This window comes from Aptenodytes patagonicus, chromosome 22 (genome assembly GCF_965638725.1).
Source record: "Aptenodytes patagonicus chromosome 22, bAptPat1.pri.cur, whole genome shotgun sequence".
Lineage (NCBI taxonomy): Eukaryota > Metazoa > Chordata > Aves > Sphenisciformes > Spheniscidae > Aptenodytes > Aptenodytes patagonicus.
The window spans coordinates 933472-958444 of record NC_134970.1 but is presented as its reverse complement, the minus strand read 5'-3'; the positions used below and the strand labels follow the sequence as shown (position 1 = coordinate 958444).

Sequence of the window (24973 nt, the reverse complement as noted above, 5' to 3'; positions counted from 1 at the left end):
GCTCTTGGGATGATACATGGGAGGCAGTGCTTCATTTATAACCCCACACAAATGCTGGAAAATGTTCAACTTTAAAAAGCATTAGGTTGGTTACCTTACGGGCCCCTGCGGACCAAGAAGTGAAATTACATGAACACAACATATCTATTAATCACCACAATGATTCCACAGTGAGAAACAGCCCCAATGGCATACATTCAACTGGAAAGAAAGTTGAGAAAATTACCTACTAGTAGTTAGGCAACTCAAAAAAATTTGGTAGTACCTTTCTGTAGGGCTCCCCTCTTGACTCCTCAATGAATTCAAGTATTTAACTTGGATTAAAGCCCAGTCAATAGAAATATACAGTGGAGAGTAACAATGGCATTTCTACTTGAACACGTGTGTTTCCTCTCAGCCAGAGTTACAAATAAGCTACACTTATATGAGATGCATAGGTGACTGTCCGCTTCATAGTGCTTTGTTTACAAGGTAAAGAAGGATTTAGAAAAGAAAAAAAAAAAAGAAAAAAATCATTCTCAGTCTTCTGCGTCAAGATAGATTACAGGTCAATTCAAATTGACCTGTAATTGATTGATTTAGGTATTAGTTCAGAGAATAGAGTAGGCTACAGCAAACTTCTTCCATCCAAGATTTAGAAACTAGAATAATTTACACCACCTTTGAAAGAAGCCATTAACATCGTGGATTACATCAATCCTTCACAAAGATCAGTGAAGATTAAACATGTAAAATCTCCCTAGTTATTATGGGTAAGTATATGTGTTTATCTGTAAAATGTAAGATGACGGACTTTTCATGTGCTCAGAATTAGCGTTTATCCACAAGCCTGTGCTATTTCTATCATTTCCACTTCCAAGAAGCCTTGGTTAACATGACCCTGCTCCCTCAATGCCAAGCAGCAGACCCAAATGTGAAAAAGTAGACATTTTCTCTAATGGGGGAGAGTGGAAATGGAGGTCACACCAATTACCTCAAACCACTTGGCTGCCACAGCCATCTTTTCACCTTTGCCGTAAACAAACCCTTGTGGCTGGTCCGTATATGAAGCAATTCCTTTGAAGAGTGCTCCACATCTCAGTTCTCTTCAAGTCTTGATATCAACAACGACAGTACTTTAGAGTAACACTTGAGAAGTTCAGGTCTCCCAAAAAGACTCCCATGCAGATATTACAATCACTTTTGGCAGTTTCAGAAACCATCCTGTTCTTCAAGGTAAAGCGGTTTGAAAGACAAAAGATGCACAATTAAATCTAAAGAAGTAACAATATGAAACAGAGGAGTTTATACTACCATTTCCTTGTGTAATGCAAGCTTACAGGATACAGAAGAAACAAATCTTTGTTTGCATACTATAATCTATATTAAACAGACGCTTAAGAAGTCAACAAATTCAATGTGTTAAGAAGCAACCTTTTAATAAAGAAAGCAGAACCATACTTTGCTGTTAACAAATATTTTGAAAAAGGCTTATAAAATTAAATCCAAGCCAATTATCTGGTGCATCTGCAGCTGAGAAGGAAGTGTCAATACTCCAAACATCTGCTCAGTTTGTGTCCTCTCCTTCCTTACAGAGGAAGTATTAGCTTCCAGTTGTACAAGTGATTAAGAGAGCAATAAGGTATTGCTCAACAAAAACTATTTTCTTAGATTATTACAGACTAAGGCCAAAGAAGAAATTCTTATGTTAAGCACCATTACCGACATGGAAGCCTGTCAAAGATACCAGTTTGAATAGCACAGCTTTCTTCCTTGCCCCCCACATCTAGGGGTCAGCTAACCACTGGGGGTGAGGCTCGTGAGAACAATGAATTCTAACCATCATGGAAAGCACACTCCAGTCACACTGGAGTTGACTGATGCCAGAGACTGGACAGCAGGAAGACCTCGACGTTTTCCATAATGAAGCCGAAGGGTGAAGAGTCCCAAAGCACTAGAAGGAACAGAACACAACAACAACAAAAAATTAGCTCAGTTTCAAAACCAACGTCCTTTTACAGGCTCAAGGTTTGAACAAGAAACCACCCTGTACCTTTCCCTCAAGGCAACAGAGCTATGATCCCCTCAATACTGACGCCATGAAATAGGCTTGTAGTAATCATTAAATATTAGTCAAGACACACAAAAGAAGAAAAAAGAAAAACCCTGGAAGCCATGGCTCCAGCCTTGTCCACTCACCCCCCGTGCCCCCCGGCGTGGTCCACTCAGCTGGAGGCCAGAACGCTGGGAGCACTCACAGGCCACAGCACCCGCAGCACCTAGGCAGAAGCAGGACGGGTTAGGACGGCGTTTCTCTGTGCTACAACTCTTCCAGCTGCTCTGAGCACTGCGCCTTCAGTGTTGAACAGACTGGGGAGGAGGGTAGCGTATTTTCTTGGATATTCAGGCATGGATTATTTATAGGTCATCGACTCAAACGTGTGAAAACTGAACAGACCATCCACCAAGACCGGCCCATGCTTCCAGACAGGATCCATATTCTAGATGCCATCTAAACAGTTCCAGAAATAAAGATTAGGCTAAAACAAATGGTGCAAACTCCCCTGCACCTTCTGAACCCATCCCCCAAGTATTCCGCTGGGACTTGTGTTATCCTCATACAAACCCTCTTTTCATGAGGCAGCAATGACAGGACTCATTTACTTTGAGGGTTTTACTTTGGCCCTCCTGGCTTCTATCATAACCTCAAATATTACATTAAAAAGGCTTTTAAAACATAACATTCACAGCAGCGCAGGAGCTTTTCGTTGCAGCTAGCTTCTTCCCTGCCTGTTTGCGTGTGGCACCTTCACATTAAGTGCATGAGTTAAGATGTAGATTAGCAAGGCAAGAAACCTTTGCCCTTGGCATCGACACTCAGCTGTGACAGGAAACTTCAGGCTTTTTTTCTATGAAGTGTAGAACCACTCATTACACATTGGCCGGGAAGTGCACATCTCCAAACTATACACATTTTCTCTTAGATAAGCAAAAGACTCAAGTGTTTATAAATATGAAAAGTTCAGCAGCTGGCTAAAAAGTTAATTCTCCAGTCTCACTTAATGAGCTTTGGGGAAAGTGGTAGGGGGATTTGTTCAGAAAGTAAAGCAGAGTGTCACAGAAAGCAGGACTTGCCAGACGCAGCTCTGTTTAGTCCTATTTTCTGTCTCTAGATGGCTGCTATCAGCAAAATGGCAAGGAATCCTCTAATGGGGAGCTACAGAACAACCAGAATGAGAAATGTTTTCTCCTAATCTTGCAATCATAAAAATTAGCCAATTTTCAATTTAAGTCCCATGACTTCTTTCTTTGTTGTGAAAATATCAAGCAATCCATATCAAAACACTTTGGAACATGGACTGTCTTAGGATTTTGTCCAATTCCCTGAACAAGGAAGTGGTTTTCAGTAGGATTTAGCAGAACACTGCTGCAATATTTTTTCAATACTTTAATATTAACTAATACTCATCTATTCCAGTAGCACAAGGTTCGGACTTAAAAAATGGGATTGATTTGCTCGGAAAATAAGCACACTGGTTGCTTTCAGGAACTTCTGAGAAGACTATTTACAGTGCCTGCTGTCACTCTGCATCTCTAATTTTCTTGAAGGCAGACTTCTCGATGTCTTTATAAGATACTACAGAAGGAATTGCGCAACATCACTTTCGCAAGATGATACATAGCTACCCAGTACTCCAGCTATATAGTTATTAAAAAATAAAAATTCATACTGAATGGAAAAAATAATCAGACCCTTTTGTCTGCAGTTTCAACAGAAGTTGTTTTATGTAACAGAATATTTTTCAGCTTGCTCAGTGACTGTCTAGGTTATTGTCACCCCTTTTGCGTACCTCCTTCCTTCTGTCGCTTATTGAGAAAATTCTGAACAGCAGCTACTTAAGAAATAGAGCTGTCTCTGATGATCAAGAACAGAGTGATTCTCCAAGAGATCAGAAATCTAGCTGAAACCAACAGCAAGGCTGAGTTCTTACCCACTGAGAGCGACTGCACTCATACTGCAGGTCATACGGAGCTCTCTACCACTGCCTATTCCACTGTCCTCACCTGCACTGACTCACACGGTACATCTTTCCTTAGTCAAAGAATATTAAAAGTCTGAGTTCAAGAGAACTAACAAGCCACAGTTGGCTCTAACTGGATCCGTAAATGCTAAACACTTCTGCCAGCACCAGTCCCTAGTGCCTGCAAACCCTTCCACCTGTGCAAGACAACGAAAATCCCTCTGGCGCCTGGTCCCATGGCCAGGGAGCGTGGAGGCAGGACTGCCTCCCATTCCAGAGGGAGCCGACTCACAGCCGGTGCCAGTGCTCAAGTCTCTGTTGATGGTGTATTATGCTGTATACATTGGAACTAGTAAATGCTTCAATGTGATTTTTGGCCACTTGGAATATTTTTAGCAATTTGCCAAGATTTACCCTGTGATTTATTATGGAGGAAACAAACTCAAGCACTAACAAATGAAAATATGTAAACTCTGACTTTTCAAGTCAATAGAAAGGTATTCAACTTCTTAAAACCCTTTGGAGGCATGCACTTCGCTGTAGATTCAATTGCTGGAAACAACAGTTTGATTAAGAAGCAACTGAAACGTAATCTAAATAGTCATATTTAAGTCACTTAGAGATTTATAGTGAAAAATTCCATATACACAATACTTTCCAATTGTCATTCCTAGAACTGTGTTCTAGATTTGTTGGAACTTCAACAATTTGTTGGAAATATATTTTGTATCGCTTTTTCACTAAGGCCAAAGCACTCCAGGTATCTACCATCTGGAACTTTATTATCTCAAATTACTATATTTAATAAGTTAAAACACAGTTATTATGAAAAAATACTTGAAATAATGAAATACACAGGAAAAAAAAATTCATTTAGAAAGCTTAAAGCACTGAAATTACCTGCAGATATAACACTAGATACAGCAAATAATAATTGTTTTATTACAGTATCCTTGGGTGGAGAGGCAGGTGTCATTAAAGAGAAGGTAAGCTTCCATTTTCAGTATGAAAATTCAACTAGATGCTACTGCCACATACCTCCAGAACACAAAAGATAATGCTTTATAAAGCGTTAGCAGCCATCACAGCATTATCTATAGTTAAAATACTGAAGCAATCTATGAGATTGCTTTATAATTGCTTTATACACAAGAGATAATGCTTTATAAAGCATTAGCAGCCATCACAGCATTATCTATAGTTAAAATACTGAAGCAATCTATGAATAAAATTGGAAGTGTTAGTTTGATATTGAATATCATTGTTTCTTACAAGTTTTCTGAATGCTTCTGAAAACATCAGGAATGGGATCAAGAGTACAATAATCTAATAATTAAAATAAGGAAGAATATTAGTCATTAGAGTATGATTGGGAGTTAACATTAATTCTATCTAAAATAGCAGAATACTGGAAGATGGTATTTCCTTCTCAGCTGTCAATCTCAAGAGATTAATACAGAATTCACTTCTTGTCTGTTTATCTCAATACACAGTTTCCACTTTTGCCAGTATTAAGCCAGCACAGTGAGTGGCAAAAAACCCTTTGTCTGTGCCTGCCACCACTGTGACTTGGTTGGTGGAATGATGTGGCAATATGCATGCTTCTTGATCATCCTTTCAGCTGAATAGACACTATCCATCCTTTCCTATAGAAAATAAGTGAAATAAACACACTGCCAAGTGACCAAACCCTGGGAGTGTTTCCCCCACATTTGGACATGTCACTTGACATTCAAAATGCCATTATGCAAAGCCAACTAACTCGTACAAAGTCTTTTTTGGTTCAAGAAACCCAGCAGAGGACTTCACCAAGCAATTCTTTGTTAGCATAACATTTGACCTTGTATCTCTTTGGAAATCATACAACTTTGCTAATGCAGTCCTTACAGAATTAATCAAGCAGATAGTTAGACCCTAGTTACTATGAACCCAGCCAATTATGAGCAGCACTGAAATTTGTCACTGGCATGTCCAACTACATTTTCCAACATAAAGATCAACAGAACTGTGTGGAAATGAGGCCCCACTCTCAGACCTGCATGACTTGGACGCTGTAGACTAGAATCGCTAGCAAAGCCAACGCTTTTAGGAACAAAGTATTCTTAAGAAAAAAGGCTTACCTCCCGGGTCTCCATTACCTGCTGCATTAAAACAGCAAGAAAGCATAACACCTTTCACCCTCTATTTTGACTAGCAAAGCTAGAATAAATGATTCATTGAGAGTTCAGAGCTCTTTATTTGCCACTCCGCTCTACTGCATGAGATCCACAGTTCCATAAAGGACAAATATACCGCATGGCTTAGTTTGAAAGTGAGGAGGGGAAGCTGCCTATGCAGCTTCTCCCTCTGTCAAAGAAAGACAGCACAACTTTCAGCATCCAGGGAAAGATGTCAAGGTTACAGCCAGAAGCATTATTAACAGATAAGCAAGGAAAAGAAACCCTAAGAAGAGCAGGGCAGAGAGAAGGAGAAAGGAGATGGGCACAGAAGACACCCATAAGAACAAATGGCTCAACAGCAGACATATTTAGATATATTTAAAGCAGCACAGATTAGAAACGTATCTAGCTAAAAGCCTGATTGACAATTTCTATCCTTGAACAGGTACTCAAATGACAGAACTGTGGTCACTGAACATGTTCTCCATTTAGTAACTGGAACCAGATGAGATATAAAACCATTGGTCTGGTTCCCAAAAGGCAAGTTGCAACTAACTAACTTCTGAACATGGCTTGGAAGTTAACAATCGCTTTACCCCTGTTCTCGTCTGTTCCATTCACATCACGCTACTAGTTTCCAATGCTCAGCAAGAGACCTGTTTTTCCTGCAGTCCAGCCTGCCTTTTACTCACTTCTCAAAATCTCCAGTCAACAATTTTTTTTTTTTTTTGAGGCTCTCGCACTGCAGTCTCCCACTTCTGTGAGAATAAAATCCATACTCAAAGTGCTCTGTGGCAAAATTTCTCTGGGGCTGAAATGCTGCTCTCTCACCATAAGAGTGCAAATTAAAGCCATGGTATGTTATAGTAACAGGTCACCTTCTCATCAAAATAGACATTTTGCCCAAATTTCAAGAAGTGTTTGTCACTAACTAGATTCTTACAAAAGGAGATAAAATAATTCATGCCACACATGCATAAGACTGACTACAGCCTACTTCACCATGGACCTCGAAACTCCCAATAAGCCCCATGACAGAGACAATACTTACAGCTTTAGCAAAAATGACCATCAGCTCAGGGAACTGGTGCGTGAGGAGGGCAAGCATTGCTGAAAATGAACATAGGCCTGCTGTGAAATGGATAAAAAAGGGAAGTTCCTTCTGTGGGTAAACGGAGACTTCATGAAATGCTGAAAGAAAAAAATGAAGAATGTTGACATTTGACAATCGAGGACAGTTTTCTGCATTATTTACACAGTCTTGTAACTCAGTTCTAGACTTTCAGAAGGAGTAAGTGTGGACTCAAGGCTATTGTGCAGCACATTAGGTCCCAGTACTTAAAAGTCTCAAAAATTTTTCCCCTACATTAAATGGTTGTCTTCATTATTAATAGTCATTACATCTTTCTCTCCCCAGTCTTCTTTTTCACTTGCATGCGCTTTATTTTTGAAGCATTTCATTAGGCTTAGTTTTTGGTACCTACTCTTTTAACAGGACAGAGGGAAGAACTGTAAAATTCACAAGCTGTCAAAATTACCTAGACCAATTTAAACAATTCAGGTGTTTTCAACCCTCTGAAGCATTAATCTTGTTACCTGAAGAGAACAGCACCTCTCCCCATCCTAGAAGCAGCTCAGCAAGTACAAAACCACCATCATGTTATATATACATGCAAGGTAGCTCCTTAATATTTTTCAAAGATTTCTGGTTGGTAGGCTACAGTAAATTTTTTTCAGAGCAGCTGACAGAGTAGACCTCAAAGAAAACAGTACCAGGACTAGGTTATAAATTCTGTACATAGCAGCTCCTTGCAATTTCCAATCTATGGTAACAAAACCAAAAGAAGGTGATTAGACAGGCTAAGGGCTGGCATATGGAGCTTTCAGCACTCAAGACACTACTACTGGTTACTAGCTGAGGACCTGTTTGGTGAATTTGCAATTACTTACTGGCCCTGAATACCTGCAGCTCTGACTTTCATCCAATGATTTTAAAGGGTTTTTAAATGAAGGAAAAAAAAATAGTTTCTATAGACATAAGTAATTATGAAAGGGCTACACACTTCTTGACAAGCCGTTTTTAAAATCTAACAAAAGCCTCAAAATTTAAGTAAGCCTTTTCGTAAAACAAGAAAATACAATTGTATTCATTTTTAAAGGGAAGTCTGAGGGGGAAAAAGACACTTTACCCTCCCAGTTACTGTTTCTGAATGCTGGCACATGAAAGCTACCATTATAAGAGCAAGCCCAGCAGAAGTGGCTTGTGCTGTTGCAACTCATTAATGGCAAAGTGCTTGGGGTTTGTTTTGCTTTTAAGTATATGATTTCGGAGCGCAACTAAGTAGAACATTTGAGTTCCATGTCTAACACCCATCAGAGATGTTTAATGTTATCCCAGAGATTATCAGTTCACCTTCTTAACATGCAACCAGCCCTGCTAGCCCATGATGCAGTATGATAGTAACACACTCCTCTTTACTGAGCAACCAAAGAAACCACTTGTCTACTATGGAACACTGTTACGCTCTCATACTATGTAGAAACTCACCTGACTTTTAAAACATGGAGCAATATAATTTAGTAAAGGTCCCAACATAAGTTAGGAAAGTGTAAAAAAAAAATAAAAATAGGAAGGATTCTTTTTGCACCAGTTTTTCCCTACATTGGGAAATTAAAATCAAATCCAAAATACATAAGGACAACTAAAGATAATTCTATATGTTCACAGCCATTTGAGAATTGTTATAAGTCAGACCAACAGAGGATTTTTGAATCATTAATTTGGTCAACATTATTTTAAATAGATAAATTTTAAAAAATTGTCAAGATTTCTCAAGGAAGTACTGCAATAAAAGTGTTAAGATGATTTTATTTATGGGTAGTTTTATATTTAAAACATAACAGGAATGCGTGAGTGATCGTGTTGAAATATCTGCATGTGTTGGTGTTTAATTAAGTTGGGAAGTCTACAATTTAGGGTTAGTCGCTAACCAAGGAATTCCTTGTGCAATATCCTGCATAAGTGAGAAATGAGTAATTTAAAGCAGTCTGGGGGCAAATTTAAATTACACATTTTAAATATAACTTCAGGCTTTTAAATAGAAACACGTATGTGTAGTTTTCCTTTCCACAGCTGTGGTCTCAGTGGGTCTGCTGGTGCTTTTGCAGTAGCCCTTTCCAGTCCCGTGGGACTTGCATTCTTCATGATGTAGAAGTTCACCCCCAAAGGAATTCTATTAACATGTACAATTAGCAGTCCAATTCTAATCTAAATTAATGCTATTTTCCTAAATATGATGAGCACGGGCCCTAATGATTTAGTTTGTTTGCCTTACCTAAAGAAAAAAACATGTAGGCTCTTAATTGCATAAAGTAATCTTGAAGTAATGGGCAGCTGGAAAAGACTTACTTTTCACTGTCAAGTGTTAGTATAAATCCATAAAAATACCCACATGGATAAAAAGTTCCAGGAAGCATACTGTCCAGCAGACAAATATATACCAATGAATTAATGACAGAAAGCAATACATATTCTATGAAGCTATAGATTAACCAAGGATTCTCTGTAAGATCACAGACAGGTTCTGCTAGATACCTGAATGCAGGACTGGAACCATGCATTTATTCCTTGCTAAAAGGAAATGGCTCCTGTACAACAGTAGTCAAATCCATGACTTCTTTCAAAAGTAATTTAAAGAACTGGTCCATTTTGTCGTTCTCAAAGTTGGCCAAACTTAGTCTGAACGTACCACACACAGACTTCATCTTTGAAGGACTTAGTTATTACAGAATCAAGCTAACATTTACCACACACACACGTCAAGTGCTTCAGGATCGTTTGGGAGGGACATCAACAAATAGCTGAATCCCCTTCACAGGAAGCTCAAACTAAAAAAATCACAGTAAGGTAAATACAGAATACCACAAACTGAACATGTCCTTAGCTTATGTTTTATTATCATTACTGCCTAGAAACCACTTACTTGGCAACAGTTCTCTGTCTGCTGTTTCTGTGCAACTCGGATAGGGATAGAAAAGATGACCTTTCTCTAATGGGTACGGGATCATCCTAAATGCTGAAAAAAAGAGTGAGTGGCATTAGATCTGTAATCTAAACCAAGCGACCAGCTTCTCACAAAGAGAACCAATCGTGTTTGAGGTGAATAAAGGCAGAGAGATTAGTCTACTGTACAGAAAAAAAGTAAAACAAGGAGAGATACTTACTGCCTTCCCATGTACAGTGTAGCAGATTTAGAGCCCCTTCTATCCTCTTCCAGTGCTGGAGGTGAAAAAAAGCATATGCTACTGCCTCACTGTCCCCTCGTTTCAGAATATGCTCTGGAGGTAGCACTAAACTTTTCATTTCTAGTAAATACTGAAAGTAAAAACGGAAAGCACACTTGGTTACATGGAATATTCCAAAATCGTTAATTGTGAAACGTAAATAATAATTTGAGGCATAACTGAGCATATCACACAGGGGCTGACTTCTACCTGTTGAAGAAACAGTGCATACAACCTGCACTCGCATGGGAAGTAAAAAGCAGCAAAACACACATCCGTATATAAGACTCTTGAATTGGGGTTTTCACACACAAATATCAGGAAAAAAAATGCACCTTCAGTAAGGCAAAATAAAAATACATTCTCATGGAATACACAAAGTATAACACCACAAGTACAATACCAACAAGCTACATGTTTAAGCTAATAAAAAACCCAAACCAACAGTATCTTTGCTCATCATTTAATCGCTGAAAGTTTCAATGTAGGAGGCTAAGTACTTGTTAACTCTCAAGTATAAGTAGCAAACCAGAAAGTGTCAGTATAGTAACCAAAAGAAGAATAATAAACCAAACCCAGGAAAATCTTGTTTTAATGTGGTTTTGCTGGACTACCACAAAGTATGTCTGATTTCATATTTTTTCAATTTCAGCCTTCTCCCTACATCAGCACAATATCTGATGCACAGAAGGGTCAAAGAACACAAGGATTAATCATTTTCCCTTTCCCTTGAAACACAGGACATACAATTTTGTTTTCTGATGGTACATTAAAAAAAAGACAGGTATTCATTTGAACTTAGCTTTTAAAAACAGATGAGTAATTTTTACAAGAATGAAATGACAGTTTCAGCTCTAGTATTTACCTGTGAGTTGTTCTCTCCTAGCATATAGTGTCTCATTCAATAACAGCCAAAGTTAATCCACATCTTTGATCAATGTAGCTGGCAATTCCTTTGACTGTCTCCCAAAGTGTAAGAATGCAGCTGACTCACTGATTTATTTCAGCAGATGCCACAAACTATGAGATTATTTACTAATCCAGTTTGAGGACTTAACTTTTCCCATTCAGATTCTTGAAGGAATGTAGGAGGGGTTGTGCCCCAGCCAAATAAAGCACATTTACTGCCTGGCTAGGTTCTTCTCTTAGTGCCTTGGGCCTACACTCCAGAGGGTAATATTCTTGCTAATCCCCTCTAATCCTCTTCAATTTTTTTTTTTAATTTTTTTTTTTTTTTTAACACAGTAAAGGATCACTCACACAGGGCTGCTGTGGGAAAATGGTCTCAAATATCTGACCCTTGACCTGACTCCTCATGCTCTCCGCAGTGCCCACTTTTCCATTGTACTAACCGGGCAGAGAGCAAGGGAGTATCAGCGCAGTAGTGATGACGAAGCCCCGCTGCAAGTATTGCCACAACGCGCCAATGTTGAACTCCACGCTTTGGCTGTCTCTGCGCCCATGTTACCACGTGAACAGAAAAATTCCACAGTCTGGTAGGTTTTCATGACCGTGTTTAACCATAAGAGAGGCAAGGTCTCAGTACTGAAAATATCTTGGGTTTTGCAGATTTAAGAAAGTCTTTCTACACGATAAAAATTTGTAAGATAGTAAGAAGATGATTGGAGAAGATTGTTTCATACATTACCAAAATGTAGTTACAGATCTCTTATTTGAAATCGCTTAAGAGTACCAGTTTTCTAGCACTGTAAAATGCCTTCCTAACTTTCCAAACAAAACCCATCCTTGTAAAAGCATAACTCAGAACAAAGAGAAACAAACATTATTTTATTTTCCTTATGCAAAATGATGTTATGTGCAAAGACAACCATTTTCATCAGATGCGAGAACAAACGGATTTCTACTTTAAATACTAATTTATTTCTAGTCCATGGGACAGACAGACTGCAAATTCAAAAAACAGATTTTCTTCCCCACTAGTCCACTGTAACCCATTGGGCAAGTTACTTCACTTGTTTGTGCCCTTGGTCATTTGTTTGCTTTAACTATGAGCATTTCAGAGCTCTAGATAGCCAGCACCAATAAAATTCTGCCCTGCCACCTAATAAATTGGTGTTTCAAAGCAGTATTGTAATTAAAAATAAAAAATCATTAAGACAACTGGATAGGTATACAATTAGAAGATCAAAAACCTGGCATCAGTTTATAATATTGATAAATCATATTGATATTTTATCAATATGATAAAAAAACTGAAACCTGGAATCAGTTTCCATGATTGTCTGTAGAACTATGGAACATATTTTGCAAACAGCCTGTTTGAAATGATATCTAACTTCTTCAAAAAGGTACACAAGGCTCCTGAAACAACTGAAGGATATACAAAATAAAAGAACTTTTAGATAACGATAATGCGTTATAATCTTCTTCCCCTAAAGGCAGAGGCTAAAGAAAAATCTGTCTGAGACTGTCTGAAATGAACTTGCTACGCTCTTGATCAGTCATGCAAACAAGCAGCAATTTCTCCCAGCAATTAGCTTTCTCAGTGCACATTCTATTAGATTGGACAGGCAGACAGAATAGAGCGGCTGGATAATTCGAGCCTTCACAGCAATAGTCACTCGGACTCCATGATCATTTGCAGAGGATTAGGTCCAAGACTAAGCCAACCTTCTGCATTCAAGGTTTCAAACTAAATGCATCACAATACTAGTACAGTAAAAAGCAACATAAGATTTTATTTTCACGCAATGCTCAGTGGAATTCGTATCTTGGCCACTTCAAGTAATGCTAGACATTAAGAGTCGGTATTGCTACAGGCTGTAATTTAATCTTGTTTATACGTGGATGAAGAAAATAAGTGACTGTAGATCTTTCAATAACCTGAGTTCTGGAGCCATGCTTGGAAGCACAGAAGAAAAAAGTATTTTTAAATACTATGAGTGGTTATTGTTTGGAGAACTTAATTTGGCTTCAGGGATTTTAAATATCTAAATTTATATTTATTAATGCTTACCCTTACCCAACAAAGGGCCTTCATTAATACATTACTGGATTTTCCAATGAGTTAGAAAATTTTGAGTTTAAATTTTTTGTAAAAAAAACCAGTTTAAACATCACCTATTGCAAACAACTAATTCTGGCCACCAAACATTTCTGATACAAATACTAGTGTGTTTAACAACTCAATGGCTGGAGTTACAACCACCTTCAGCAAAACACGGGGCTAGAAAGGCGCAAATAACAAGATGATAACATCACATGACTTCTTTCAGAAGACAATAGAAAGTGGTCCAATAGGAAATAAAATACTCTTACCTTTGGAACATGAGGGTTAAATTCCACAGCTCTGTGAATTGCTTCCACAGCATTAATCTCTGCTGTACTGAGCCCTCTTTTGGAGGCAGTTTCTGGGGAGAACCTGAAGGGAAAAACCCATGCTGAGCAAAAGTAAATAATAAATGCTAACCAGGTGTTTATTTGCATTGTAAGCTTGGAGTTCATTAAAAATTGACTGATTTATCAAGAAAGATAAACAAACCCTTCTAGGAGACAAATGCTCATGTTAATTTAGGTATCTTGACTGTCATCCATGCCAATATGACAGTTATGTTTAACTTTTTGAAACTTCATGGCAATCACGTAAGGTAATTGAGTGCCCAGTCTTTCCTAGATTGTTACAACATCACCTACTCAGAGGTAAAGCTAGAATCAGCTCTGAAAATAGACCAGAACGAAAGTGAAATGCCAACATGAACTACCACAAATATTCTACACGCAATCCACAAAACAAAGAACTGCTGAACATCACAAGCACAACACTGAAAAAAAATTTATACAAAAGCACATGTGCGTACATGGGCTCTTGAAAAACATCTTCACCTGTATTAACTTTATAGATGCTTGAAAGAAACTTTAAATTACATTTAACTACACACACACATATATATGTATATAGAAATACACTTAACTTGCTCTTAGAAATGTAACTGCTACATATTGGATTTAGACCTTTTTAGTTCATATTTTACAGCATAACCAAGATAAGCAACAAACACTGTTTTCACAAATGTGCTTGCTTACCTTTCTGAAACAGCTCTGGCTTTTAACAGGGCTGCTGTGTAACATATTGCTGCCGATTTTGGAAGACTGATATCTATGATAAAATAAAATAATTAAGCTGTAAGATTCTAAGGCAAGACAAACATTTTAAACCTGCATCCTTTGAGCTTAAAGATTTTTACTTGGGCAGACAATGAATGCAACATCTGGAACATCTCAGCTATGATTAGAAACTTTGCATTTCTTTGCACCAGAATTTCTTTCTAGTCACCAGTCAGTCTCAGATTAAAAACTCAGAGTTTTTACTCTGAGTAAAGACTGATTTTTTTCTTCTAAACATACCAAGACACTGAAACTGGATTCAAAGAGAAATGCATGTAGAAATATACACTTAAGAACAGTGTACTTTTCCTGTATTAACCCATGAAGGTTTAAAATAACTTTCTAATCTTTACCTGATTTTGCAACTGTACATTAACAAAGTTTTACATAATACTGAAAGAGAGACTGACTAGAAGCTGACCAAAAAAATTACATTACAGACAGGTAGACAAACTTTAATGAAAATGCAATTTCCATTCTTTTCCAGTTCCATGGGGAAAAATTCTATTAGTTGTAGGTTTTGTAGAATATCTGAGGCCAAGTGTGAGCTGACAATTATAGATTAGAAGGTTAGCACTCCACAGTACAAGTTTACTTTAAAAGCAGACAAAGTCTGAGGTCTAATTCCCAAGTACCATGTTGTGTATAGTCAGATGGCTCTTGCTTTTTTTGTAAATCCCATCCTGGGCTTGTCCATCACTTACTAGAAGTCTGGCTGTCGTGTCAAGCAAAACACAGGGGCGTTACAGAGAGTTTGACGCTCATACTCATTTTTCCAGAGGCTTAGAAAAAAATCAGCAACCTTTCCTAAGAAAGTGTCGCAATTCCTGATGTTAACATAAAGAAGCACCAGGAAAAGACAAATAGCTTTGTTAAATTAGTAAGAATCCACACAGAAGCACACGGACAGTCAAGTAACAGGAGTAGGCTGCTAGGGTGGCCACACACAAGGGGCACAGGATTTGGGCAAGAATATCATACTTTCGATTCCCCGAAGCAATAAAGAACAGAGACACAAGAAAGAACATACCGACTTCTCAAGGGCAGGGAATGATTGCCACAAAATACTGCTTCTATGTCCCTCCATTCTGAAGATGATTTAAGGGACAGCTTTGACAGCAGCACTTTGTACACTAATGATGTGGGCATTATCTAGGTGGCAAAACTCTGAGGACAATAAGAAAGTAAGTGTATATTTTATTAACTTTTACCTAGACTTGCACAACACCTGAAACATATTAGTTGAGATGGAAAGTGAAAGCAAACTACCACCATTTAATGGACCAAAGTTTGCATACCACTAATCTCTGGCAAGCAGCATGCTTGCACACTGCTAATCTCTGGAAAGCAACCTCAGTATTACAGAATCACGAGGCCAAGCCTAGAAGATGACAGAAGGGAAAACTACCTTTTCCAGCTTATTTACATCAACTACTTTGGGGGCTATGTGCTGACTGAAAAAGGCTGATGAATTTAGGCATAACTAGGGATGTAGAAGAGATTAAAAAATTAAAAAATTTAAAAAATCCTTGAATTGAAGCAAAGTGAGCTCCAAGATTTCTTTACAGAAGTAACTTAAAAACATAAAAAGCAATTTTTATGCAATTTAGCTTGCCTAAATTTGACCTCATCGTTCAAAAGAAAAAACTTGACTTGCACTCTGAAAGCACCTATTTGTTGCCGATGAAAGGAATCTAGTCAACTAGCTGAGATCATGGGCAGTCATCTGCTTTTGGACAGGCACACCCTGCCCACCTCACCTATACTCTTATACGAAAACACCAATATTTCCCAACAGGCATCACTTACCATCATACTTCGCTAAAACTGCCTGGACGTCTGCGTAAGCCTGTAACTCCAGTAGTGCCTCCAGGAGGTTTTCATGAATATTCAGCATGCTGAGAAGTGGAAACTCTTTCATCAACTGCAAATCAGTGAAGAGAAATAAATTAAGCACATACAGAATTGCACTTGAATCCCTGAAATACTTAATAGAAATCAGTACAATAATTTAAGCTTTTTCAATGTTCTGTTCTTTCACAGTGTTAGAAACTGGCGTGTAAGCAGTATGAAAAGAATCACATCATTTCTACCCTACTTTTTTCCCTATATTCACCTACCGGCAAATAAGTATACTGAGGTTCATACAACACACTCTCAGCCCAAATTTGCACAACTCCCACAGTGAGTTGGTTTGGTCAGTAATATTTTCCTATGAAAAAAGAACTTACGATACACCTTGGGCAAGTGAAAGAAAAATTATGATGAAGTCTAAAGTTGGCTATTTTGACAAGTTAGTTGCTGAGTCAAGCATGAAGCAAACTGGACAACAGAACAGTGCACATGAGACATTATATAATATAAAAATTTAAAACCTACACGTAGAAACCAAAAAAACTGTTCTCAAAAAACTCCATGAATCATGATGTGCAAACCTCAAAGGAAAATAATTCAGTTAGATTCATTGTGATGCCTAGAAAGGAACTTTAAACCATCAATTTGGACAGTGTGACTGAAAACAGTTGGTCACTTTTTTTTTATTTTTACTTACATCTCTCATCATTTTTACTGCTTCTCGTATTCTTCCAAGTTTTCTCGCACACATAGCTAGTCTCCTTTTCACATATACCAATACATTGGTGTCTCTTCCTGATTGCAAAGACAAAAAAAAAAAATTAGTCTGTCAGTTTCAATCCTTACGTCTCCTTCCCTCTCTCTCAAAAAAAAAACCACCACCAAAACCCCCACAACCTTTTTCCTAACCATATGTAAAGGCATAAAATAATTACTACTGCTGTCCCAACCAAGGCCCATCTAGACAAATGCCAGTAACTTTTAACTAGGTTAAATGACAAAAAAATTCTGCTGTTTTTCAAAATGTTGGGTGGAATAAAAGAAGGTGCTACTGACACACACTAATTGCTTCATTAGTCTGCTCTACTTATCCAACTTTCCAGAACAATAACGTCCCAAGCCTCAGCGAGACAACCCACGATGAATACACAGCGTAACTGCCACTTCCCGAGTTTCATTTGGGTACTACAAAATATCACATAGCACGCCATGCGTAAGCTTAGCTAAAATAGAAGGAACTGCCTCACTGAACTGGGAATCAAACTAGAATCACTAATTGTAACTTTAGTTTTACATTTCTGCTCATACAAAACCAAGAGTTTATGTGATTCAAAAGTGCTTACGCAGCTGTGCTTCGTGCTGGGGACTTTGGGAATGGCAGTTCTGAGACTTTCTGTAAATCATTTCTCCTGCTTTCAGAGCCTGCTTGAAATACTTCTCAGCATCTACAATAGTTGTTGCTTCTTCCTCAGCCAGGAGGACATATGCAGTGGCACAACTGTATTAAGGAAAAACCCACTAATTATTCTGAGGGACAAAGTTTAGTATTTTTTGAGTAAGTGTTAAAAGCATTAGAAATGGGCAGTTTTCACTTACGTTTAATATCTAAGCATTGACAATATTAAAGTACCAAAATATTGACTTGAGTTCAAATGGTGAGTGTCAGGAAAACAGAAACCTTTTCTATTTTACAGAAAAAACACACATTTGGAGAAAGAACAGGAGAAAGAATTGTAACAGCAAGACAAATTATTTTCCTTGAAATATTAAAAATGCTCTGGTAATTGTCTGGAGAGGTTTTTTTGTGTTTGGTTTGGTTTGCTTTTTTAAAACCAGGAGGTAGGCATTTTACACAAAACCAATGAGACTACATAACAAAACGGATCACAGAAGTACGTGAAATTCTTTGGTTTGTGTTATAAGAGTATTTTTAAATCCCTTACAGGAGTGGCACCTGTGAACTCCAAATACAGTATTACCACAATGCCATCTCTGAAACACATACGATCTCACATTCAATTTAGACTGTTCCACATCTGAATAGGATTTCTCATTTGCTATTGCTACTGATACAAAGATTTAAAAAAAAAAATCTTTCCCAAGAAAAAGGGAGAACAAAAGCTATTTTTTTCTAGAACAGTTCAATACTTCAGTGCAACAGACAGCCCCATGCGCAATTCTCATAGTCACAGAAGTCCCCCTTAAGCTATTCAGAACTTTGCTAAAAGTAAATTATCAGAACAAGAAACTGATAGTGTGCTCAGTATCACGCCGCTTAATCTTTCACACTAGAAATACAGCAATTGAACTTATACTCTAAACTTACTCATTGTTCAACTCTAAAGCTTGATATGCTGCTTTAATCCGGGCTTGAGGGTTTCTCTCTCGCCACGCTTTCTGCATAACTGTTGCAAAAACATTGAAAGGCTGGTGAGGGACAGAGACACTGGCGAAACACCTGGGAGCCAATGGAGGCAACGCTGGCTACTTATGCCTCAGCTCTACATTAACATTCACGTCCATTTTGCAAATTCCTGTTTGCTATATAATTGTTAGAGGGAAGAGTAAACAAGTGTCTTAATTCCAGCATGAGTTTCTACCACAAGCAGCAGAATCTTTCAACTTCTCATTACGCCCCGAATTTAATTTAAGAAACCAACACCACCAGGAAGATTATTCACTGACCATTTAAGAACTCCTACACTGAGAAGCAAAGATAGCTTACATAACCAGGCAGATGTACAATTTCTAAATTGCTACAGATTTTTGGAAACATTTCCCAAGACTTGTTGAAAGCTTGGCAGGAGCAATTGTTAAACACAGGCTCTTGCACGGACCTGCAAAGAATTTTAATTTAAGCTTTCAAACAGAACTTCAAAGAAAACAGTGATAGAGTAAGCTGTGTCTTGCACAGGTATAGATTCATACTTAAGTGTTTAGACAACTAGCAAATCATAAAGGGTTAAAGAAATTTTTTTAAAATTTACAAAGCACATTTGAATGGCATAGCATGGCAAAGCCAATTCAAGATATACTATAATAATTTATCACCTTATTAGAAAGAGTTCCAGGAAACAATTAAAAAGGGTGAAATCTATCTATTCAAAAGGGTCGTTTGAATTACAACTTGAATTCAAAATTATAGTCAGATAAGGAGCAAACAGAAGTTCAATGCAATGACTCTAAACCCTTTCCCCACTATGCTTCCATTAGGGAAAAATGGAAATCCCAAACTGAAAACCAACTTCTAGCAAAAGAAAAACAACATACTTGGAGCTACCATTTTCTATGCAGAACTAACAGCTTTCACACTAAATAACAGTTCTGAAAGAACTCCAAAACCTTACGTTCATGGAGTTACATATCTGGCCTATCTCAAGTACGATAAGAAAACTGAAGAATCTATACATGTTTCTTTTGGAACAAAACCTTCTGCTGTCCAGCAAGAATAAGGTGGAAAAATGTTTGAGTTTTCTTTTGGAAACAAAATATTAGTCTTGGCTTAGTAAGCGAGACAATACACTCCATTTGTGAAACAAAAACACATCGTTCATATCAAGCGTGTCACAGCCAGCTGACAAGTAACACTTCCGAAACTTGATAAATTGACAATAGTTCGCACCCAATCTGACAATAACCAGGTAGAGAACATTTTCTGCACTGAACATATAGAACACAATGAAAAAATTCTGGAGACTGCACTGTTCATTACTAAGGTTTAAATGAGACCAGATCTTTGGCTGTTGAGAATACAATCCAGGTTTTCAATATTGTGTTGTTAATTATTTGAGAAGTGTGAGATTTTAAAATATGTCAGGATCCTGACAGCATTGAAGTCAGTAGGGAAAGCACAAGGTAAAAAAAACATCTTTTCACTAAATACATCTATTAAACCTCCTTAGTAGTTGAGAACGGCTATCATTTCACAAAATATCTGACACGATAGCTTGCGCTACCTTGAAGTGTAGTAAAAATACCCACTTTACACTCTCCAACAGTTATATACCTTATGCATACGACACTGGTACCTGTGTCTGAAGGCCGAAGGGCATCTGTATCACACGTGAAAAAGTTCTGATGATCTTGAGCAGACAAATTCATGTCGTAGTATGTAAGAGGCTCCTTCCCAGTCACCCACATGTATCTTTAATGGGAGAAATTTCAGTAAGAGGCACTCCTAGTAAATAGTAATGCTGATACCAAGGGGGATATCTGATGTGCCTAACAACTGAAGCTAGTGCAAAGAAATTTTATTAATGAAAGTCTGGAGCTACTAACCAGGAGTTTTCAAGTACTACTGCTCCATCATCTGTACAGGTTGCCAGAAGGCTTCCTGCGGGGGGGGGGGGGGGGGGGGGGGGGGGGGGGGGGGGAAGTCTTTTTGATCCTAAAGTTCTAAACAACTTGGGAACTAGCTTCCTAGGAAGCAGCTTTTCCTATGAAATAACACAAAGACTTACAATACAGCCATATCAGTTCAGTAAAAGAGAATTTAGATTCAGAATCACTGTCTCAACCTCTGAATACAGTTTTTCTCCTACTTTACTCTCAAAAAATCTGATTATGTTATAGCAGTATTTGCGTTCTTAACATTGAAACTGCCAAAGCTTGGATAGGCGCCTTTTAAACACAGAACTGGCATTAATCACCCCTATAATCTTGCAGGTCTCAGCTGTCTCCTGATATTACTAGTGCAAGCTCTGTGAAGAAGTCATGTGTATGTCCCCGATTAATTTTAAAAATATGCAAGGGAAAGTAAGATAATTAATACCTGCTATACTCTGCCCCTCTGAAAAGATTGAGAGGATTTCGCCACACTTTGCACTCTGGGGGGGAAAAAAAAAAGTCCTTTTGGAATTAAGAGCACAGGAAATACTACCTTGACTTTAAAATGCAGTAATGCAAATGCAGTTTCACTTTCAAAAGCTGCTTTAATTTTATTGTTATACAACCTGAGCATGATCATACGACCTCCTTCTCCCTAAACTTCTGCTATCCCATAAATATTTTTGCTCCTGAACATTGCTGGGGTACAAAAGCACATGGTGGAGAGATTAAACACTGACATTTACACTCATGCAATGTTTATCTTGCACATATTCAGAATAATAAATATGTTCAGTAAAAATGTTACTGAAACAGTTTTAGCTAAATGTGTAATATATTTTCTAAATCATATTTTTAATAATGAATGTTTTAGGTCAAAGATGCATTATTATTTAGTTTATTTCTACCATTATTAATAAAACACATTGTAAGATGTAGGCCTTTCTCCAGTTCTTACAAGCTCTAATGCAGTCAAAGCCACTTAAAAGCCAGTTCATGTGAACCAGCTGCCTTGAAGCTTAAGGAAAACTGCTGGGACACATAAACAATCACCTGGCATGTTCTGCCTGCTTGTCTCATTCTCTCCAGCCGAGAACGCTGCTGGTGCTGGAGGGCTGTTTTCTACGCCACCGATGAGGGGCCTCAAATGACTCACAGAAACCTGCTCAATGAAAGATGTGCCGTATTTTCGGAAATGCCACCACTCAAACACCTGTCACAGGAGAAAAAAGCACCAGAAATTTCCTTAGGCAACACCTAACATAAACATCAGAGATGAAGAGCCAATTGTTCACAGCTAGTACATCCCCTTGCAAATTACTATAGCTGGAACTCATCTACATACAAATTAACACTAATTATCTGTTTTGGCCTGTCTTGTCATGCAGGATCACCCACATAACATGAGAGAGACTGAAAAAAACAGTAAAATTTTAGTCAAACATATGTTCCTCCCTCCCCAAGTCATTAGGATAACTTCTAAACCCTTTCAGAAAGTGCCTGTATAGGAAAACCGTGCATAGAGGCAAGAACCTCAAGACAGGTATAGTTTTTTCATTTCACAAAAATAATCTAAAAGAATAAAGCACAAAATGGACAGTTAAACTGACATGTTCTGCCATTCAGAAAAGTCCAAAGAGGAAAGGCTGAATTAACAGCAATCAAGTTCACTTACCAGAAACTTTGGGTCAGAAATATTACCATCTCTCTCTTTGAAGCTATTAAAAATACCTGCATGTCACAGTCATCAAGCGCTATACCATACTGTCAGCCCTGGACCAACTTATCTGAGTATTTTCATTAGCATGCAGAAAGACCTGACGTTTAGACAAAGTGCATTCTTTGTTAAGAAGCATTACTATAAATAGTGGCTGATCAATAACCACTTTTTTCTCTTAAGAGCAAACCTACGTAAAAGACCTATCGCAAGCAGAATCCATCTCCTTATATGACTTTCCTCAAATCCTTCAATCAAAACCCAAACAACATTACTTACAGCAAACAAGTTGTTTCTACCACATAAGACACTTTTTTTTTTAAATATTGGCTACAAAAAATCAGTTATGAAATAGATTTTGTACATTCTGCTAAGTAGGTTTAATTGATGAGAAGAGATATTTTCTTTAGCTTTTAATATTGAAAATAAAGATTAACCCAAAAGATTTGTATATAGTACCACAGCCTGCATCAGCATCAGATGATCATCGCTGCAGAAACAGCTGTGCTAGCAGAACTGACCAGGCAAGTGTGCCCCATTCATTTCGTGCAAAGTCAGCCACATCTGTGCACAGTCATGTGAAGATGAACTGAATTATTGGCTCATTTTCACACCAAAGTCATTAAGATAGTTACATGATGACACACACACAAAAGCCCCCCAAAAATAACTGTGGGAAGCTAAACTCTTAACTACCTAGTTTAAGAGAGACAAAAATCTCTGTTTTCTTTACACAGAGAGGTCTGCAGGGTTTGCATGTGTATTTTGCATTTTTTATGTATCTATGTACATATACACGTATGGATACATATGGACACGCACCTCCTTAAAACAAGCCTGAGTTTCTAAAACAGGTACAAGTTATTTTCCTTAGACTCACCCCAACGTACAACACACATAGCAAAAGAGTATGTACAATACATCAGAAAAGCTACTAAATAACAAGTTCCTTCGTAGTACAAAGGCACCCTCTAGAGTCTGAGTCCGATCAAAAAAAAGCTGATTACATTTACCCCAAATGAAGGCGTCCTAGAGGTGCTAAAGTTGTTTAAAAAAATAAAAGTGGACTACTTACAAATATCAGTCCAGATATAAAAGACGAAGTCACTGTAAGGGCAAAATAGAATTTTGGAGTCAAAGTGCTTAAGAACACAGTCACTGTTAAGAGAAACAAAAACAAACACTTAACAAGCAGAACCTAAAAACACAAATAGCTTTCTATTAAACAGTGCCGAATGAAATATTACACAAATATGTAATACAACATAGCCCTAGTAACTTTACAGATAACGATACTTTGTTAGAGAATCCTTTCCATATATTATTTTCTGTTTGTAACCACCTGTGACAGTGAATTAGGTTATATCACCAATCTAAAAAATTCAGTGTAAGTTCTTAGACAAAGCAGCCTACGGTTACAACCACCTCATGGCTGGTGGACACCAACAAGCAAATTTAACGTATTATTTCATTTTAATCTAAAACAGAAACGTACTGTTTTGATGGAAGTTTATATTCAGTGTTAAGAACATACATTCTCCACAGACCTCTCCTTCCTGGTATTTACAGCACAAGGCAGGGAATGCAGTTTTCTGGTGCAATTCTGACCATGGTTTTGACCCAAACTGCACATCAGCTTTGTCACCCGCCACCAGCCCGGGCCGGGAGGGAGCACGGGAGGGACGCTGGCAGCAAAGGGCACCCCGGCTGGAGTGCCAGCCCGGCCTGGGGGTGACGGCAAACTCGACTGCCGCAGGCTCACCCCGAATTCAGGCCTCCAGCCTGACAAGACACCCCCGGGCGGGGAGCAGGTGTCTGCGGTGACACCCAACCAGACGCGAAGTGACAGGGTGTGGGCTGGGGACGCAGCCGGGGCAGGGCTGGCACACCCCCCCGGGGCACCGGCCGGGCAGCAGCGGGGAGCACTCGGGCAGCACCACGAGGGCCGCCTCGGATGCTTCCAGCTGCGCCGGTACCGTTACGGGGCTGTCGAGGCCCGGGCTGCAGCCGCGGGGGCGGCCCCGGACACCAGGGCGGCCCCAGGCCCAGAGGTGGCGGCACAGCGGGAGCCCCGGGGCCGGGTGGATGTGCTCGGTGTGTCGCTGCGGGAGGCCCGGGACGCAGGACCAGCCCGCAGGCGGCTGCCGGGCGGGCCGGCCCCGTCCTGCCCGGCCCGGCGGCCCCGCAGCCCTCCACAGGACCCCGGCCCGGCCGCCTTCAAAGCGAGCCGGGGCAGCCTTCCCCCGGCGAGCCCTCAGCCCCCCGGCGCGGCCCGCCGCGTCTCACCGGCCGCCAGGCTGTCCCGGAGCCGCAGCGGCACCCGCAGCACCACGTAGAAGAGGCCGAGCCCGGTGGCCACGGCCAGAAGCCCGCGGGCCCACGGCGCCGCCGCCGCCGCCCGCCGCCGTAGCTGCTCCCAGCGCCGCAGCGCCGCAGCCGCCCCGGGGCACGGAGGCCCCCGGCCGCTCCCGCCGCCGTCCGCCATGGCCGCCACCGGGGGACGCCGG

General features: G+C 39.3%; 1 protein-coding gene across 1 annotated transcript; it reads right to left on the bottom strand.

Moving 5' to 3' along the window:
- Positions 1–1397: 1397 nt before the first annotated feature.
- ST7L (suppression of tumorigenicity 7 like) lies at positions 1398–24951 on the bottom strand. Its single transcript, XM_076358248.1, has 16 exons — positions 24753–24951; positions 23542–23624; positions 21803–21962; positions 21195–21249; positions 20452–20567; positions 18750–18828; positions 17767–17921; positions 17121–17218; positions 16379–16493; positions 14489–14561; positions 13724–13826; positions 10385–10535; positions 10144–10236; positions 7212–7351; positions 2179–2258; positions 1398–1933 (listed from the first exon to the last, which is right to left on the bottom strand). The coding sequence occupies exons 1-15, from the start codon at positions 24949–24951 to the stop codon at positions 2205–2207; spliced, it is 1674 nt and encodes a 557-aa protein (XP_076214363.1). The 3' UTR covers positions 1398–1933; positions 2179–2204.
- Positions 24952–24973: the final 22 nt, after the last annotated feature.